Source organism: Clytia hemisphaerica, unplaced genomic scaffold, assembly GCF_902728285.1.
Source record: "Clytia hemisphaerica strain Z4C2 unplaced genomic scaffold, Clytia hemisphaerica genome assembly, whole genome shotgun sequence".
NCBI lineage: Eukaryota > Metazoa > Cnidaria > Hydrozoa > Leptothecata > Clytiidae > Clytia > Clytia hemisphaerica.
Genome location: NW_027103879.1, coordinates 231,034 through 251,084, shown reverse-complemented (window position 1 = coordinate 251,084; position 20,051 = coordinate 231,034). Strand labels below are relative to the sequence as shown.

General features: G+C 34.8%; 3 protein-coding genes and 1 long non-coding RNA gene across 4 annotated transcripts; 1 reads left to right on the top strand and 3 right to left on the bottom strand.

Moving 5' to 3' along the window:
• The first annotated feature begins 136 nt into the window (after nucleotides 1–136).
• LOC136808443 (AN1-type zinc finger protein 2A-like) lies at nucleotides 137–2,782 on the top strand. Its single transcript, XM_067064979.1, has 5 exons — nucleotides 137–316; nucleotides 524–572; nucleotides 1,933–2,007; nucleotides 2,195–2,334; nucleotides 2,540–2,782. Exons 1-5 carry the CDS (start codon nucleotides 201–203, stop codon nucleotides 2,610–2,612), a joined length of 453 nt encoding a protein of 150 aa, XP_066921080.1. The 5' UTR covers nucleotides 137–200; the 3' UTR covers nucleotides 2,613–2,782.
• Nucleotides 2,783–3,494: 712 nt separating this feature from the next.
• On the bottom strand, nucleotides 3,495–6,648 carry LOC136808441 (carboxypeptidase D-like). The gene is made up of 4 exons (XM_067064977.1): nucleotides 5,897–6,648; nucleotides 5,494–5,595; nucleotides 5,040–5,215; nucleotides 3,495–3,870 (listed from the first exon to the last, which is right to left on the bottom strand). The coding sequence occupies exons 1-4, from the start codon at nucleotides 6,595–6,597 to the stop codon at nucleotides 3,575–3,577; spliced, it is 1,275 nt and encodes a 424-aa protein (XP_066921078.1). The 5' UTR covers nucleotides 6,598–6,648; the 3' UTR covers nucleotides 3,495–3,574.
• Nucleotides 6,649–8,400: 1,752 nt separating this feature from the next.
• Nucleotides 8,401–19,942, bottom strand: LOC136808454 (GATOR1 complex protein NPRL2-like). Its single transcript, XM_067064987.1, has 5 exons — nucleotides 19,427–19,942; nucleotides 18,224–18,965; nucleotides 9,908–10,616; nucleotides 9,062–9,146; nucleotides 8,401–8,618 (listed from the first exon to the last, which is right to left on the bottom strand). The coding sequence occupies exons 1-5, from the start codon at nucleotides 19,849–19,851 to the stop codon at nucleotides 8,438–8,440; spliced, it is 2,142 nt and encodes a 713-aa protein (XP_066921088.1). The 5' UTR covers nucleotides 19,852–19,942; the 3' UTR covers nucleotides 8,401–8,437.
• On the bottom strand, nucleotides 15,212–16,336 carry LOC136808444 (uncharacterized). The gene is made up of 3 exons (XR_010846887.1): nucleotides 16,199–16,336; nucleotides 15,912–15,984; nucleotides 15,212–15,628 (listed from the first exon to the last, which is right to left on the bottom strand). It is a non-coding gene; the product is annotated as an uncharacterized lncRNA (long non-coding RNA).
• Nucleotides 19,943–20,051: the final 109 nt, after the last annotated feature.

The following is a 20,051-nucleotide window of genomic DNA, read 5'->3' as shown; positions in this document are numbered from 1 at the left end:
TCGCTTGCTCAATCATTTCTCCAATAGTTTCCTTGGTCTTGCAAAAGGCAGCGAAGACAAAATTCCAGATTTTTCGAAGTCGAAAGTGAAAGTGCTTTGTCATCTTTTACAGTCAACATAAAATAAAATTTTTTAATCGACATCTCATTCAAAGATTTTTACACCAGAAGACAGACGAAATTTACCTTTACCATCTGACCATGGCAAACTCTAATAATTTTGATTTGATGGCTATTGGCAGACATTGTGGTGTGGATTCCTGTAGAGTTTTGGATTATCTTCCCTTCAAATGTGATTTTTGCAAAAATGAATTTTGGTAAGAAAGAGTATAATTTTGAGCCTTAGCTAGGTACTTTTTTCATATATTTTTGACAGGTTTAGTTGACACTTTTGTAGAGTTAATTTTTCAATTCAGTTATTGTTGTTTACTCAGCTATTTTTTTTCAAAAAGAGAACAAATTACAAATGATGTTCCATCCTTTATCTGTCACTTCTAACCTCTTCTTCTTTCTCTTTTTTTCAGCTTGTCACACAAGGACACTCATTCTTGCTCTGAAAAGATTGATAAAGATGTAAGCATACTTCAACTAAAGTCTGTCTCAGCCTCAAAACCTTTTACCGTCAACTGATCTAGCTAACTTGGCACAATTCGTCGAAACATGGGACTGTATGATATCTTGCCCTGTATTTTCACTTACTGTTAAAACTCTTTGACAACAAATTTGTTTTGATAACTCCACCAAGTTTATCAATCATACTTTTCATGACGTCAGCAGTTTATATAATTATTTATCTATTATTATTTAATCATTTTATCACTAGGAAATTTTTTGAAATGGCTGTATCTCTTGATGAAGAAAAGGCTTTTAAAAAATTTTAAGTCTTATAGGCTGTAAAGCGCGCCACAAATTAAATCTTTTGGAAACAGGGCGCCATTTTGTAATTATGACGTCATCATGTTCCTTTACGTCATGTAAATTTTGGTTGAAAAGATATTCAACTTTATAGATTTCCAAAAATCTAACTGCTTCCTCTATATAATTTGGGGTCACTTTTTAAAAGTGCCGACATCATCAAATTTAGGAGGACTAAAAAAATTTTAAGTTGAATAAAAGTTAGAAAAACTTGTAAAATTTCAAGGCAGTAGCTCTAAGTAGGGCTTTTGTCCCCCGTGCTAAATAGGGTTATAAACATATAGTGCAGAAAGGGGTCTGATACCCCCTTCTTAAATGATCCCCCTTCTTGGCATTACCCCAACCTTTAAAAATACCTATCCCCTAAGGATTTCAGACAAAAAATTAGCTAACAAATATATGTGAAATATCTTAAGAGAGAGAAAGCAAAATAATAAACTTCTTTCTTCTTATTGACTCAAACAGAAAACTTTTTTTCATGAAGACCAAATTTCATAACAGTGCTTGAAAATAATCTACAATATATATAATTAAGTTCCCCACTTCTCAAACTACCCCCTTCTTAAACTACCCCTTTCCCCTTCCTTGATATCCTTCCTTTTTCATGAAAATTTCTGACCCCCCCCCCTTTATCATTCTTTGGAAGGTGTCAAGGGGGGAACAAACTACAAACTCTGTCTTGGTATTTAACACCCTTGCAATTAGGAAGACCACTGAGTCTCATTTAGTTTTTTTTTCAAGTGGAGTTTGTTGGAATGCAGACTAGCAAATTTGTGTAATCTTTGCCTTTATAGGTCAACACAAATTTACTGACTCGACATTTAAACTTTGAAAAAATAACCATTTTCCACAATATTTGCTGCTTTTTATCTTAATTACCCTACTGATAGAGCTACTTCTTTGTCAACAAATTTCTTTTGTTTAATCAAGGAAATCAAAAGGGCAAATAATAATTGCATAATAAATGCATTAATTCAGTGTTTCCATATTATTATAAAGCTTCGTTTATTTCATTCAGAGTACAATACCAGTTTGCCCACTTTGTCAGCAATACATTACCAAAGGAATCAATGGTGCTGACGATAACACCCAGGTATTTTGAGGTTTCCTATTTTAAGACATAACAAACACTTTAAAAATATATATTAAAAGAAGACATTTTTAATTACAACGAAAAGTTGTCAATATCTTGTAAGCTATGAGGATAAAATTTTGAATAAAGAAAATCCTAGCTCTCTTTGATGCTTTAACTTTAATTCCATTCCTATCATTCCCTTCAGGTTGAACGACATATACAAAGTGGATGCAAGGATAATGTTTTCAAAAAACGAAAGAAGAATAAGTGTTCTTCACCCAACTGTCGACAAATCAATTTGATCCCATTTAATTGTGAACGTTGCTATCAAAGCGTTTGTGTCAGGTACGAGTTGATTTTCTAAAAGGACAATAGATTGATAATAGATAAAAGGTATTCCATGGCAATATAAAAAGTTATAGATAGATGTTTGAAGACCGTTTTAAAACTAATTAACAGGAATATTTCTTTTATAAATGTTGTATTTTGTGTGAATATTCTGCATTAGTTCAATATGAATTTCATGTTTGTTATTGTTTCTTGATTCTAGGCACCGTCATCCAGGAGACCATCAATGCCTCCATGCAAACAGTAACCGAAATCCTTGGGTCAAAGTTTGGTGAAAAAAACTTTTCTCTCTCGATTTGGTGTTATGATGTTGGTTCAAAACCGATGCTTGGTGATAGTGTCGTAGTGTGACAGTCCTCGAAAGTGTTTCACTTTCAACGAAAAGAGGAGGCTATGGAAACCTTGATTTCAAATGAAGAGAGACTCATTACCAACACCTGCCTTTTCATTGCATGTCTTCTGCTTATTGCAAACTAAATTGTATGGGTGTCAAGAAATCACGTATAATATGCTGACCAGAATGCTGTTTTAAACAATCCTATAATGTAATCAATTATATATTGTTTTTTGAATAAAATAGGTCAATTTTTTACGGATTATGCTATAAATACTTCACTAAATATATTGTAAATCTCGATTTTTATTCAATATATTTGCCTTGTGAAAGGTAACAAATTTTTTTCGCCTTTGGCTCAACCGTAACTATCTATCTTAGCAGAGACAACCTGATAATTGGCCATTATTCAGAATGAGGGGTAAGGGGAGGGGCGTTCTATTGATCCCTAATCGAATGTTGATAAACAACGTGATCGTCTGTAAACTATTTGCAGAAAGAAAACAAAAATAACTTTTTCCAAAACACGAAGGTATTTATAAATTGTAAATTTTAAAGTATTTTTTGCTCGCTTTTGAGTAAATAGGGCAAAAGGAACAAATATATTTTATCAACAGGAAGTTAACAAGTTTAAATCTTAAAAGTTAGAAGTATTTCTTTTTCATTGTTTTTGTTTCGTTTCCAACAGCATGCTACTAGTTATGACGTCACAAACAAACGAAACAAACGTTTTAAACGCAATGACGTCAATGTTTAAAATTTTATGTTACAGCAAACGAGAAAGCTTTTTTTTTAAGTTCGGTGTATTGCGTCGGTATATTAAAAACGAAATAAATTATTTATGATAAAATTAAGAGATTTGATAGCTATTTACATTGAGGTATAAAAAGTTGAATATAGAGGTCAAGCTAGCAGGAATGCAATAATCATATGTACAAAAAGAATGCTCGTTGCAGGTGAAATTCTCAACGATGCACTCTCAAATAAATTAAAATCCATTCTCGTCACTTCTCCTTCTGTAACAGTGATATTTTTCCATTGAGTAAAATAACCGTCAGCCGAAACTTCGAGCTGATAGTTTCCAGGCAACAATAATCGCCAATATTCCCCAGTTCTCCATGTTTTGATTTCTTTTGTTCGATCGTGGATTAGAATCTTTGCACCTTCGATTGGTTCATGGTCATGTGTCAGAACAACCCCTTGAAAAATAATTAAAAATTAATTTGATAAACATGAAAGTGAGAAACGGAAATGAAATTCTCTATCAAATATTCTACGAATAATTCATCAAAATAGAGTCGGATGTTGAAATTCACGAGGAAATGATTTTATCCTCAATAATGATTTCCTTCCAAACTCGAAAAGAGCTGCTCGTATTAATTTAGTATTACCATATTTATGAGCGCTATCACAAAAGGTGAAGGAAGGGACCGGGAATAGGTTTTATTTTCTCTATATAATACTTTAAGCTCACAAAGAAGTCAAAAAATCACAAATAATAGGACCTTTTTATAAATTGCCTCACGAGAATCACTTACCTCGTTTTCAAAATATTGCTATGGTGATTGATTCCCAAGGGTTCATAAGAAGTTTACACTATTAATATGACCCAAGGGATTTAGTAACATTGGTAATGGTTCCAGCAAAACAAGGCATTCATCGCACTCAAAATAACACTAGGCGAAATAAAAGATTTCCAATCCTGGAAATATCTTGAAAATATGATATTTCCATATACATGTGTAAATATCGAAGTATAACTTTTCTATATTTCCAAAGTTGAGGAAATGTCATATTTCATGTTGTTAACCGGTTACTTTTTCGAAGCGGGCTACATGGCTTTTTGCGCACTGCAATTGGTCCATTTCGCATGACGACGGGCCTACATTGTCCAGAGTTGCCCGTCGTTAGGAAAATTCATTGTGACGTCACTTTTTCAAAGGAAAATGAACAATGCGTTGACATCATTTCTCTTATTTTTTATTTCTGACGTCAGAAATTATAGCAATTTTTTATCTCTTTTCGCTTGTTTTTTCTGCTTTATTTCCCTATTTTTCCTGGATAAAGCGCTAAAAATCAATCAAAGTTGAAGGAAACGGTTAACAAATACAATAATGACCGGTTTTTTTCGGGCTGTACTGAAAATATTGCCCTCGGTCAACGCAACAACCTCGCAAGCTCGGTCGTTACTTGACCTCGGGCAATATTTCTCAGTACAGCCCTCACTAACCGGTCATTATTGTATTAATATTTCCAAATCTGAAATATCATATTTTCAAAATATTTCCAAATTTTGGAAATGCCTATTGCATACATAATACAGATCTGCTGAAAATAGAAATAGCAGTTCGAAACTTTTTTTGCATACCTTTGACTCCCATGTGAATACGAGCGAGATAACTCAACAGTGCTTTTCGATTGTGTTCCCAATACATAAGAAGGTCTTTTTCAGGGACCAATTTTGTACAGCTTAGCTCGATCAGGATTTCAAAACAGTTGGTGTATCGATAATTGTAATCTTGCATCCCTCCACTCACTGTGTACCTATAATGAAGGCAAAGCAAATAATTTTTACACTTCTTTTCTTTATCTATCTGATTGAAATGAAAGATAAGTAAACTCAGTTAAGTGATCAGGGACTCCACTAGAGGTGGCTCATAAAAATTTTCAATGTAAAACAGAAGTCTACTCGGTCTAAGACTTAGATGACAAAAAAAATTGAAATGACCATTTCGTTTTTTTTTTCAAAAACGAGAATGGAATTTGTAGTTCACTGCCACGTCTCGCTCAAAGAAAGATCATTCAAAATACCAAAGACTTACCATTCTGCACCATTAGTGATTCCATCAACAAACTTGTCTTCTCCGCAATGTTTCCCTTTACTCATGTTATGATGACTCTTTGAATACGTCTTCGAAATCGATCTATCGTGAAAAAATAAGAGGTCTGTTGGATAAAGAAATGTCAAATTTGAAAGTAAGCGTCCCTGAACCCTTTTCACTGAGATAAATTTGGTCTAAATGTTTTTAGCAAGTGAGACTTTAAAACTTAAAAGATTCTATATTCTTAAAGCTCAAAGAAGCAGGAGAAACAAAGAAATTTACAGTCAGTTCCATTGTAGCCATTTTGCAACATTGTGTGGTGCGAGGGGTAGTGTTTCATACATAGACAATAAAACATCATTTTTCTTTTAAAAATTTCGTGGGATAAGAGATTCAAACTTACTTGAAAACGTCATCATCTGGAGTCCCGGCATAAATCGAACGACCGAAAAATAAATAACGCTGAAACTCTTTGAAGTTATCATAAGGATAGTTTACCACGACTGCTCCACCGTGCAAGTTAGCGGAGAGAACGAATGGGAGTGAATGCAGCCAGTCTATAACTGCCTTTGTTTCTTTTTGCATTCGAACCTTACTGAAATATGATGGCACAAAAGGGTCTGGGAAGTTTCTGTTCAAATCGACATTATTTGCATTGTTCCGGCCATCTGGTAAATAATCGTTTTGTGTTTTTTGTGCTTTGTTGAAACCATCAGGATTCATGGTGCAGAGAATGTGTATCCTTGTTGTATCAACCAGTTGTTTGATCGCAGGGTTGGAAGTATAGTTCCACAACAACAGTTCAATTAAGTTCAAAAGAATTTGCCGACCCACTGTCTCATCTCCGTGCATGTTACCAACATATTTGAATTCTGGTTCCAGAAACTCGTGTTCGCCAGGGTTCGATGAAATTTCCATAACAAGTAAACTTCTTCCTTTTACGCTCTCCCCGATACTGTATACTCGGGAAATATCGGGAAACATTGATGTCAAGCTCTGCAGATGATTTTCAAGTTCTTTATGAGACATGTAATGCTTTGTAAGGTGACTTGAACAAGGCGTGGTGACTGCAAACAGCAATCCAAGAAATAAAGATAGATACATCTTCACGATGTTTTTAACAGTTCACTCACCAAAAGCGTGTTCAATATGAACTCAATTTCACAAACTCAATTCTTCTTATAGCAAATTTTTCGCGAAAATGAAACCATTTACGCATGTATTAGCAGAAATGTGTTGTTTATAAATTCTTCAACACTATCCTTGTGAATAATTCACTTGACGCTTTTCAAATTTGTTTTTCTTACTGCCAATTCTTCTTTCTCCGTACCGGGCACGCTCTTTTAGTTTTATACTGCGCAAGCGCGATGAACGATAGTAAAAATACTGTCACTGTACACTTTCTTCCTTAAACAACTGTAGCGATAGCACATGTTCTGCGTGAACAGACAACTAATAACTTAGAATAGTATTGGCCTTGACACTAAAACCTAATAAAAAGACCAAGCATACGTTATCACAAAATAACTATTTATATAGTATTTCCCTTTTTTATCCTTCCCCGTTTTTATTAATTTTGAAGAGCGATATTTTGATATGAGATTTGCATTCAAAACTTTCAAACATGACATAAAGGTCTGAATATTTCTCATCCGAAACTCAGTGACTCTCACAAAATGTAGCGTAACTTATTGCATATACGCTTAAAAACAGCATTTTTCACATATGTCACACACACATGAATGTGGGTACTTTCAGTATTTGCTTCAAAAAACATTTCTTTGCTACAATATAACGACAATAATCACATAATATTGCTTGATACAAATTATCATTCCAAATTCTTAACGTGACTGCATTGTGGGCAAACTCATCCACAATGCAGCCTGCTTCATTACTAGTCCAAATCCAACTCTTCTTGCATCCTTTCTTAAAATCGTCTAAAATTCAAACTACGGGGTCTACCCATACATAGTACCCATACATCAGTTCGCGCACCCACAGATGGGCGGATGATGGGCGGTTCAACACTCGTGACACATGGCAGAAAAATTCTGACAGAGAATCAAATCCCCATTGATCCCCGATTTATACATGGTACATTCATTCTCCTTATTCGCTCTACCTAAAATGCCGTGCATCCGTTGATTTGGTACTCGATGTAGATGTATAGTTCAGATGTTCAGATTAAATTGAAGGTTTTTATTTGTTATTTTACTGACATTTAATTTATAAAAGAATGCTGTATATCAATTATACAAGAATCAACTCCTGATTGATATTAGCTTTTGTCAACCCTATGTCACAAACCCGGAGACCACTAACCACTTGAAATTTTTTCACTACAATTTTGTCCCGACGTCCCCTGCAATTTCTACCGCACTGAAAGGTTGACTTTTTATCCCCATTTGAAATACAATGAAAAAAACACTACACCCCAAAACTATTCTCACTGGACTTTTTAAACTATCCCTATTGGGGCCTATTGGGATTTTGATAGAAATTTTCACTCCCATTGAGAGGTTCTTCCGGATCTGCGAGACAGGGGTGTTTTTTGATAATTTTCATTAAGCGCCCGTGAAGTGAAGTAGACTGAGAGCGCCTGAAAAGCTGACATATTTTGAAAGAATGAAAAAATTGATTGATTAAAATCTTAAAAAGCTCCTTAAAATGTAATTGAGATTGAAAAAGGAAAAACAGTACTTTAACAACACTTTAATACTATATTTTCAAATAAAAACACGACTACATGAATCCGGTGGGCTTTATTGAAACATTTTTAAAAGGGAACAATAAGGCTCAGAATGTTGAAACTAAGAACATTTAAGAACAATATCGTGCCTGCAATTGGCCTATTCGATTCTGAGATTTGAACACTTTTGTATTTTTAAATTTTTCCAAAAAAACTCCAATTATTAAATATATTATAAAAATTTAACAGAATTTAGACATAATACAAAGCACCGTCGCATTCCACATATTTTTCGTGAGCATAGACATCGCCATGGTAACAAAACTGTTTGAAAGCATCATACGTTGTTTTAGATGAACCACATTCTGGGAGCTTCTTGGCAACGGGTGAACCAGAAACACAATCTTCCGTGATCAAGTTGTAAAGCCCAGAGCTGAAAGTAAATTCAGTTTGAAAAAAGAATAGCTTCAAAAATACAATAACCCTGTTTTATTGATCCGTTAAAGGCTTTTAGTCCAGCCAAGAAAGGAAGATTCAAAAAGTACACAGCATTATTTTCATAACGCCAATCAAAATCGACACTGAGCTTTGATCATTACAAGGGCGTATACACCTTTTCGACCGTAGTCGCGCGGTCAGGTGCGTGTCATTTAATTATCTAATTATCCCACTAAACTCGATCCAATCCTTTTTTTGACACATTTTTCTATTATCTATAAAGGTGCAAAAAAAAAACGACTGGGACGGTTTTAGTGGGATGAAACGGACAAAAAATGTCCGCGCGGCAATTAGCGGCTATGGTCAAAAAGGTGTTTTGGAATACATAACGGACTCTCAGTTCAAATAAATCTTGTCTTCTGAAAAAGATTAACTTACCCGCAGCACATGGAAAATGGTTGTTTGTTCACTGGATTTCCTTGACAACACAATTGCGAAAAGTTGTCGATGATGTATCCACCACCTGATAAAAACAATGTCAAATGTATTCAGAGTGATCACAGGAGATCTTTCTAATTCCTATAAATAAGTATTACGAGATACACGATTTAGTTTTATTCAATCCATAAAACTAAAACTGGGCGAATTAAGAGATTTCCAATCTTGGAAATAATTTGAAAATGTGATATCCATGCATTATACATTAAGGTCTGTCTCAAAATAATTTGCAGCTGAGACAAAAATTAGCTGTAGCTTTTGATAGAATTTGAATGAAGTTGCGATTTTGTGCTTGTTGAAAAGATTTTTGTGAGTGGAATACTATCAAGCAAAAAAAATTATTTACCATTTGCTTGATAATATTCCAATCACAAATATCTTTTCAATGAGCACAAAGTCATAACTTAATTCGAATTCTATCAAAAGTTACAACCCATTTTTGTATCAGCTGCAAATTATTTTGAGACAGACTTTAGTAAATATGAAAATATGACTTTTTTTTATTTCATGATATTTCCAAACCTGAAATTCATTGAAATAACATATTTTCAAAATATTTCCAACTTTTGGAAATATCATATTTCCTAAACTTTGGAAATATAGAAAAGTCATAGTTTCATATTTACAAATGTATAATGGAAATATCATATTTTCAAGATATTTCCAAGATTGTTGCCTTACTTCGCCCACTGTAACAATCTCACTATGAAAACCCTGTTTCGAATTATTTCTGCGGAGTGCGTATTAGAGCTAAAGGAGAAAATGTCAGAAATATCTAGAACTCACACATATGCCAGTGTTTTGGGAAGTTGCCAATGTAGAAAGGTCTGAAAGTGTTTTGATTAACGTTGATGTTTGTGTTCGAGTTATGGTTCGAGTTGCTATTCACGTTTGAGTTACGGTTGATATTGACATTTGTGTTAGAGTTGTGATTCGAATTGGAATTATGGTTCGAGTTAATATTAACATTCGAGTTATGATTAATATTGATATTCTTGTTATGATTACGTCTTCGTGTGTGTATTTTGAACCAGAGCGGGTCTTCTTCTTCATTTTGCAATTTTCTAGCGAGATTTCCAGGTTTTGTTTGGTCAGTAGAGTTAGTGCGAGATGGTTTATGGGAATGAGGTGTAGTTGGGGCAGCAGTTGTAGTGGCTGTTTCTGTTGTATCTTGTTTTTGTGTTGGACGAACTGCTGGTATATTTTCGTAGCCTGTGATTCTCACCATCTTATTTTCGTCAATTTCTTCATAAAAGTTTGGCTCCATATCGTTTTCTTGGAAAGGGTCAGCATATTGTCTTCTTTCTGAAACAAATGGTGATTTGTTGTATGTTTCATCCTCAATAGAGTGTTCAGCAGAAGATTCGCTCGAATAATCTATTGGATACCAACTGTCTTCGTCGTCTATGTTGTTGAGAAATTGTCGACAGAATGAGCCAGAGACATATAGTTGGATGAGCGTAATCACTGTCCACATCTGCATAATGAAGATTATCTGAAAATTAAAACAAAAGTACAGTTTCGAACTCAAAGGGGAGCCACATTTCCTACTTATAGGGAGCATCTAAAGCAGGTTGCCCCTTGAGAGGAGCTGAGAAAGAGTTCAATTTGTAAAAAGATTAAAATAGAAGTCCAAATTAGCGAAAGCTCCTCATTGTATTGGACCCTCCCAGCGGTTTGTGTGAATGCGTGAAAGGGTTTTTTCACCTGCGTGAATGCGTGAAAGTTTAACAAAATTACGCGTGAGTGTGAATAGAAAGACTTTGTGTGAACAGATAATGGGTGAATTGGGAAAAAAAATATGCGTGATTGCGTGAGTTGACGGTCCGCTGAGAGAACCTCCTGTATGGCCATGGAGTAAAACTCTAATCCACAGGAAAGAAAATATTTTTAGCATTCTAAAGCGAATGGCAGCCCTTTACTTCTGAATTTGAAAAATTTAATGATGAACAAACTTTTATCATATATGATAAATTACCCTACCTGATCCACTCAAAATATTTCTTTGATTGTCGATCTTCACAATGCTTGCTCAAATAAATCTGGTTGTCAATTTATATCGTTTGAGTTTATCAGTGTCTTATCTTTAATCAATTCCCAGACGTCATTAGTAAAAAAAAATAATATGATATTTTCCCAAATGAGTTAACTCTTTATTGGTTATCTCCAAATACATGTTTCGGTAAAACTAAAGCCTGCGGAATTCCCAAGACAATATCTCAAATCGGCTTAATTTGAAATAAAAAGTGGATCTTTGTTGATGGGAAGTTATCAATCTATCTGACAAGCAAGAGTAGAGAGGTGGCGCATGAATGACGTGAGTAAAAACATAAGTTAATCAGCATGGGACTGTTCAAATGTTTGGTTGGGCTATCGTTGATAATTTCGGTATCTGCTGGAAATAACAACAACAACAACAATAACAACAACAACAACAACAATTTGAACAATAATGCTATTTTGTTCACCTTCTTAAATACCCACATCCAGTACACCTATTGTAAGTAAAACGCCTCCTTCTCACAGACCCGGTAGGATGTTTTCAGCCAGTGGGGATAAAATGACGAACTGAAACGCATTGGGATTGTCATTCCCATATTTTTTATTGCTGGGGATTTCAGTTCTTTTGTTTTTAAGTCAAAAAAATCAGTGGTAAAAATAGTAAATATTTTGCAGCGAGGATTGGTTTATTTGATTATATTCAGTGGGGACAAAAATTGGAGGATCATTTTCCACCGGGGACAACATTTTGGCCAATTTTTCCTGTGGGAAGGGTTCTAAGTGGATCTGTGAGGTTGCTTTTCCTTAGAATTCTTTATAAGAAGGGTCAATATCGATTCCTAGCTTTGTCATTCCATCACCTCGTAAATACATATCGAACGTCACTATTTTTATGGAATGTTTGTAATAATTTAGTTACCATCAACCATAGGTATTGAAAATAAATTTTTCAACTTTTTAAGGTGGTTGGCAAATAATGGATGCTTCATCGCAATTATGTTGCAACAACAATCTCTACTTTGCACAACCTTTCCAACGCTGCTGTGGGTGAGCCCGATTGTTATTTTAACACCCGAAAACTTGATTCAAACCAAATTTTAGATCAATCTAGCTGAGTAGTTTTAATAGTAGAACAACTACCTTATCGGCCGTTTTTACGCCAGCCCTTATTGGCATTTTTTAGGCTCTTGGTGTAATAAGGGCCGGCGATAAAAGGGCCAAAATTTAGTAAATTTTACTTAAAAGTGGCGTTAATTTTTGACCAATTTTCTCTATTCAAAGGATTTTTACTTCATATTTAAAACTTCGCAAAAATCAGTGATTTTCAATGGAATTTTCAACAGTTTACTACTGACTGAAAAGTGGTATTTTAATGTAAATTAAAGCATAAATAGCCATTCTAACAAATTTTGGCATTATTTACGGCCCTAATTGGCGTAAACCCAAAATCAGGTTGTGGCGTAATAAGGGCCGGCGTTAAAGAGGCCGGCGTAAAAAGGACCGATAAGGTATTATGAGTTCAAGCTTTCGATTCTCAAGTAAATCTTCTTGACTGCCGACGCTGTCTCGAACTGTAAGTGCAATTACAGTAACACCATTTCCTATTTTTTCTAAGGTCTACCACTTACAAACACAAAATCTCAAAAATGCTACCGTGGAAAAGCATACCCTCGCAAAGTTCGATGCGGAAGAAATTACTACGATCCTAACACCGAATTCTGCGTCAATTACAAAGTGTTCAACCGCAATGAGTATGGAGTTTGTCGAGGTTATATCTTGAGAAGGGCAGCTACTGAAGCTAAAGACTTTGCTTTCAATTCGGCTTTTCCGGTATTTAGCAAACTTGATTAGTGTTATGTGTTCGTAGTTTATCATAGATACCTGTAAAATTTATGTTATTAAAAGACCTACTGTTTATTGTTACTCAAATAACCCGAATAATTATATTTTAATGATATATGATAATGATAGTTATATGTTGTTCCAGAAATTTTCACGCATTCAAACCGCTTGGGGTCCCCATATTAAAACAAAATTTTTCTATAATTAGTAATTTATGTCAGAGACTTAAGAACACTTTGAAAAGCTTTGCAATTTCTAAAATATGCAATTTCTTAGAGGAATTGAACCAAAATACTCACACAGTCGTGAAAATCAAAAGATCACCCGTAGGCTTCAGAATAATTTGACAAAAAAATATGTTCGTATTCTGATTGGCTTAGAAAGCTTTAAGCACTGTTAATTGAAAATATATATCCTCTTGAATCTCAATCTTCAATTTTCAGTTGAAGATTGCTTGAATGATGCATGTATTGTCTGTATTGAAAACGTATGTGTGTGCAAAATCAAATTGAAAATCTAATTTCATAATTATCTCTATCTTGTTACAGTGAAAATAAGAAAAAATTGAATGGCAAAATTTTTCGAATACCACTTTTTATTATCGCAAGTGCATTTTTATTTGGTATCATTCGATACACATCGCTTATTACACCAAAACAAAAACGATAGCATCAGGCATCCTCTCCCAAAAAGAAAGTTTTATACAAGGACAAGCGATTTGAGTTTCGATCAATATAACCTACTACGTAACAGCTCAGAAGTCCGTTTCGAAAAGTGTAAAACATTCCATTTTTCACCGGCTGATTGGGCGATATACGAATTACAAGAATACAACCAAAATTTAGAAGATGACAAATACAACAAACTTTACAAAAGTTTGTTTCAAGATGAAACGTTATTTTATAACAAAAAGAAAGTTCCCCAAAAGAGAGTCAAATGGATTGTTCACACAGACGGAACAATAACAAACTTGGGCTGTACAAAATACACGAGACATTGTGATCCTGGCGCCATTTACGACACCAAACGTAAAATGAGAATCGATACACCGCCGTGCTGTTGCCGCAAAATGATGGATATGTTGGAGAAGCTTAGTATCTATTTAAACAATCATAACGTGTCATATGTTATAGTCGGTGGTTTTGTCATGAGTTACGCCCGCTCTAAAAGCATTCTTCATTACGACGAGGATATCGATATGTTTATAGACAGTAAACACTGGACATCAGGACTTTATCGAAAAGCCTTGGACTCATTTACTAAGGAACATGGCTACTACCAAGAATGGAGAACGAGTGACCATAGAGCAGTAGCAATTTGGTACGGTAATGCTAATTGGCATCGAGTAGGAACGAACGTGGGATTATAAAGTCGATTCTAAGAACTGGTTAAGCGTAAAAAGTGACCAGCTATCCTATAAAGCGGATACGGTGATCCCTCCACTTGAAGTTTTGTATTGAATAAAGTTAAAACCAAAATGCCGCGTTGTCCATCATGCTATGCTCTAAGAACCTATGGTAAAAATTGGAAACACAAATCGGATTGTAAAAAGAAAACCAACCGAAAATGTACGGGTAACCTTCTTCTTTAATTGATATCCGTCTGATTAATTAGACATGTTAAGGTACTGGTATTTGTGCCCTGAAGAGTGCCTTTTTGGAACTTGAAAGTTCCGGTAAGAGTCTAAAAGATCAGAAAATTAAATCCTGGTTCCACAAAGGATCGAAAAAATACGTTAAGGAAACTAATTTTCGCGGAACTTATTTTCGCGGTGTGAAGCTATGAAATTAGCGTTTTTTGCGGAATTAATTTTCGCAAATTTAGATAGTTTCGAGATTTACAGTAAATATTTTGAAAAAAAAGAGACTCTGTTGTGTTGATAAACATTAATGACCGTAAACTTATTTGTTTGTAAATCGATATTTTGAAAATGTTTTTTGATAAATTATTTTCATTAATTTGTAATTAGAGGGAATATTTTTTGAAAAACCTCTTATCGTGCACTTCAGTGTCCAAGTACTAAAACTCGTCCCTCTTTCGTTTGATCAACTTGTGTAAGGGCGGGGCCAACCCATGACAACGATGACTCAACATGGAGTACACAGCCCCTGGTTCGTAAATTAAGAACAGCTAAATTGGGAGTGAAAAAACTGTCAGTTTTTGGCACATTTTCGAAACTTTTAAATATCTACAAGAAATTAGTCAAACTTGAATACTTGATTGTTGCATTGGCAGGTGCAATCATTTCACTTTGTATTGAAGCAAAACACTGGACATTATAGAACTGTCTGGCGTCCTTGTTTATCACTGAATACTTTTCAACTCCATTCAAGAGAATTCTGTATCTATATAGACCGTTCCTGACATACCGCTGCTCGATAACGACTGCGTGATAATGTCCAAGAGCCAGTTCCCCTAATTCGATTTTCAAGCTTAATTCGCTCCATTTACTGCTGATGTGACTGTCACAGCAGGCTGTGGTGTAACGAATATTTTCGGGTTACGCGCAGCCGTAGCCATTTTCGAAGGGATCACCCTTGAAGCGGAATAAACAAGCCGTAGTTTTGACCGGTAAGCTATGGATGATGAATTTCGTTGAAACTTTGTATTCGGTTGACATTCGCGGAATGGTTTTAATGAGGTAACCAGGGGATGGTTTCGTCTCTTAAAAAATAAATGGCAAATTTTTTGTGAAGAAGGTGTTGTTCAAAATGTAGGCAAGTGGTATCTTATACAATATTAAGGTTCACGAAACAGCTGACAAGTTTATTTTGTGACAAAAAAAGTCAAATTCTAGCGGGAATAAGAAGCTGAAATGTGCATTATAGCAGACCACTCCGCTGTATTTTCTTTTTGACTATCCTGTTAGAAAACACGTTACATTTGGTTTTTTAAACACAAATTTGAATGTCCGACCAAAGGGACAAAGGGACCAAAATATAGATACCTCGGTCAATAAGGACATCAGGCTCCACACCGTGATTGTTCTCTGGTATACCAAAAATTTGTCCGCGTGAAGCCTGAAAAATAAATTACAATCTCTCAATGAGTTGAAGTAGAACTGCTTATGATATTAACAAAGCTGTGGCTGGTCGGTTCAAAATTGTAAAAATTTTGAGCGGCTAAATGGAAATTGTGGGGGAAAGTTCCAGCCAAAAAACGAGAAATGAATGCCATGATAAATTCAAAATCATAGGGAGTGTTGTTTTGAAATCTTACATTATTGAAGTATACCTTTGAGAAATAAGCTGTCAAAGCCACGGTCAGCACCAGTCAACCATGTACCATACTTATAAAATATTTGCGGTGAACATCAATACTTCTGTTGCGTTGGATATCCAATAATGCTTGTATATTTGTTTTTATCTCGCTATAGTCAATTTTAAAGGAATAAGAAATTATATCATGTTGTGTAATGAAAAAATCACTATGGCCAGAGCCCCCAGCAGAAGAATATGTAAGCTTGTTTTATCACGCGAGAGAGAAACTAAAGTTATAGTACCATAGGAACCTTAATTATTTTTTAAAGAATATCAACTTTTACAGAATGGAATGATTCACAAAATGGTCTGAATTCACGGCAAGTAGAGATTTATCAGGAACTTGCCTCGTATTCGAACAATTACCATGGTTATTGAGAAAAAAGTGTTTTTTTATGAATAGAAAGTAGTTTTAATAAAATCTACTGGGAGTTAATCACCATGGCAATAATTTCAAAACGAGCCAAGTGATGTTCGCATGTTCGTGACGTAATTTATGAAATGGTTTACTGATCCTGATTCACTATCACGAGTTTTTACCAGAATAAGAATCCTGTTTTACGTAATATGAATTGAATCGTAAAACCTCTGACAACCGTTTCTATAATAGAATCTTATATCTTGCTTCAAGGGGTAAGTCTGCGATCACAATCGGAGGCTACCGCCACAGGCTCCTCTTTGCACTACAACTGTCCCTTTGCAGAAATCATCTTACCCGACAGAGCCAACATAATTGTTGGTACTATGTATCTATCGATCGACATTCAGAGATGACTCGTTTTAATCATCAAGGCTATCCAAAACCCCTCTAAAACTTCTGTTTCATATAACTTTCACGTGGGAATAATTCTGAAATAATGTCTAAAATTCCCGATTTTGATCCTTGAAGTATCTAAAATCTTAGGCTTCGGAATAATATAAGAAATGCATAGCGGTTCTTCATGTTTTGTTAAAGGTTTTGTTTTTAAATAACAGTGATATCGTTTGCTTACTCATCAATTTTAATTTACAAGCTTTTTGATATTGAATTGACACGGATGTGGAGCAAGATTTGTCAGAAAGAGGAAAAGAAAAACATTTTTTGCTTATATCAGCACAATATAACAATAGGTAACCACTGTCCTGATATGAAATATGTGTCTCATATAAAATGGAAACATTTATGTAAAAATAAAACCTTCAAGTTGCATAATTTCCGCCATTATGGTAGCTAACGTTCGATTTGCGTAAGGGATCGCCTCTACAGATTCGAACGTTTGCTTCCTTGATAGCGGAAATTACGTAACTTAATAAAAAATGAAAACCTCTATACTTTGTATAAAAATATTTATATTCTATCATTTTCTTTTTGGTTTTCTTCCTTATGAAATCCCATCTAAAACATTTTCTTCCTATTTTCATTTATCTATAGGCTCCCCGTTGAATTATAGTAATCTACCGCTGAGGCAGCGAGAAAACATATCCTAATTCTAACAGAAAAATCAGTTTAATAAGATAATTGTTTACGGACTATGCTTTGACGTTCACGAGAAATACGCAGCGTACTTTTTGTTATCATCACTTTTATTTAAAAACAAAATATCTTAAAAATCATAAAAATTAGCCCGCTCATACTAGAAAAATCGAGTCGTGGAACGGACTTGGATCATACCTTCTTCAATTTAGTATCATAACATACTATACCCTGTATTTCCCCCATTTTGAGCCGAAAAAATATTGTCAACGGTACGCGATAAAAAAGGAGATATTTTCTCAAAGAGTAATTTACCTTCAAAATTCTAGTATCTCATAATTACTTAAGGGAATATTCATTAACAGTTTCTGACAAACATTCGAGGCATCGTCCTATTGAAGTGTGCGTTAAAATGGGGGAAGATACGGTAAAAACAACAAAAGTAGTTTACAGAGGAAAGAGACTACAAAACAATGATCCAAAAATCCACCTACATATCTTTAGTCAAATGGCCTAAACTAAACCAAGTTGAAAGTGTCATTTCCAAATATGGACAACCTGCTGTTCATTCTCCGTGATGCCGTTCAACTCATCATGTGTGATGGGAGTTCCGTTCATTGCAGACATGCAACAAATCTCATCATAATCATAATAGCCAGTCATCCAACGCGATTTCTCTCTGATCACTAACGAGAGGGAATCCGGTGAAGTCAATACTGGGAATTTACATAATTTATGGATAATCTTTTTCACAATGCCAAACAATATCAATTTCTTTTCATCAATACCAAGTTCTTGTAGATCATGTCTCCCGCACAAAGCACTCACTGAAATGCCGGGACCGAGAGCGCAGTACAACATAAAGACATCACGGAATTCAGGCAGATTCGTTTTATCTCTAGCAACAAAAGAGACGCATTCTTTCTGAAAAGCTTCATCGCGATACAAGCTAGAAATTTCTGGCTTCACTGCATACATGTTGGAATATAGAAAAATGGGAGTCAACTCAAGAACGCCGTGAAAGACAAGCGTTTGAAGGGCTGATCTGACCAAAGCAAGATCAACATTTGCAAGGGTTGCGATCTTCTGCACATGATTGAAACCATCGATGTAAGGGAGAACTCTTTTAGCAGTTAGATTCCAATGTTGTGAATCGACAGCAGATTTACTCCAGTTGAATATAGGAACGTGATGATCAAGAACAAGAGGAGGCTCGATAGGCTGTGTGTTCACTTTGAGGTAAATCGTGTTGCAATGATTGACAGGGATAGTACATTCACCGGTCGACCTGAAAGTATAGACAGACAAACTCAATCAGAAATTTTTGAACAAACTTTTTCAAATTTTGCTTCATTCATAAACGTTCCGAGATATCTTTTATAAAATCTGATATCTTTATTCAACAGAATATCAAAATAAAAAGGTATTCAATCACACTCAACCTGTCAACCACCATGAGTCTTCAAATAAACAATAAACTAGTTTTACCAGGCAGCCTCAATGTTTCTTAAGAAATCGGCCTTTTGAGCCTTAAATGTTTCTTACATGTTTCTAAACTTTTTGACATAATCAGCCTATTTTCATGCAAAGAAAAAAAACATTTGTTTTGATTGGAAGGTTCTTAAAAAAAAAACAGAATTAAAAAATGCTATTTTCTCATTCTCAGCCTCAGCATGTTTCTTAGTTTTTAGGCATTCTAAGCCTAAAAACGTGTATTATGAAGTTCCCGTAGGCAGGAGAGTAACTTACGATAAATCGTTCAGGATCTTCTTCAAAATTTCCGGTATATTTTTCTCTGTTTCTTTGTCTGAAATATACTCTGACTCCAATTCCAACGTCTTCATATAGCCTGCAAGTTTGGTGACCACAGGCTCAAACTCCTTGACGTCATCAGCCTCGTCAAACACAAACACCACATTGAAGAATAACGCATTTCTTTTATACTTGTTATTGCTTATCACAATCGGATAGCCCATGAACGTATAACCAAACGCTTTCAGGCTAATCAAATATCCTTGAAAAGTCGGTTTTGTGATAATGTAAGGTGCTATACTGTCCATTTCATCTTTGTTGATAAAATCTACTGGTTGTTGATATTTGATCTGTGGACCAAGTGTTGCGTGGAAATCGCAAAACATAACGCATTTTAGTTTTGAAGGGATATCAATTGACATGATCACACTGTTTAGTTTCTGTCTTTTAAAAGTTTTCTCAGGGTAAAATATCTGTAGATATCAGTGAAAATCCACGAAATAGAAAAGTCACAGTTTATAAATACAACGAAAGTTCGTGTAAAAGTAAATAAGAAAGTTATGGTTTTTATTTTTCCAGTGGAGCGTAGTTCAACAATTTTTCGATTAAATCAACGTGGGCT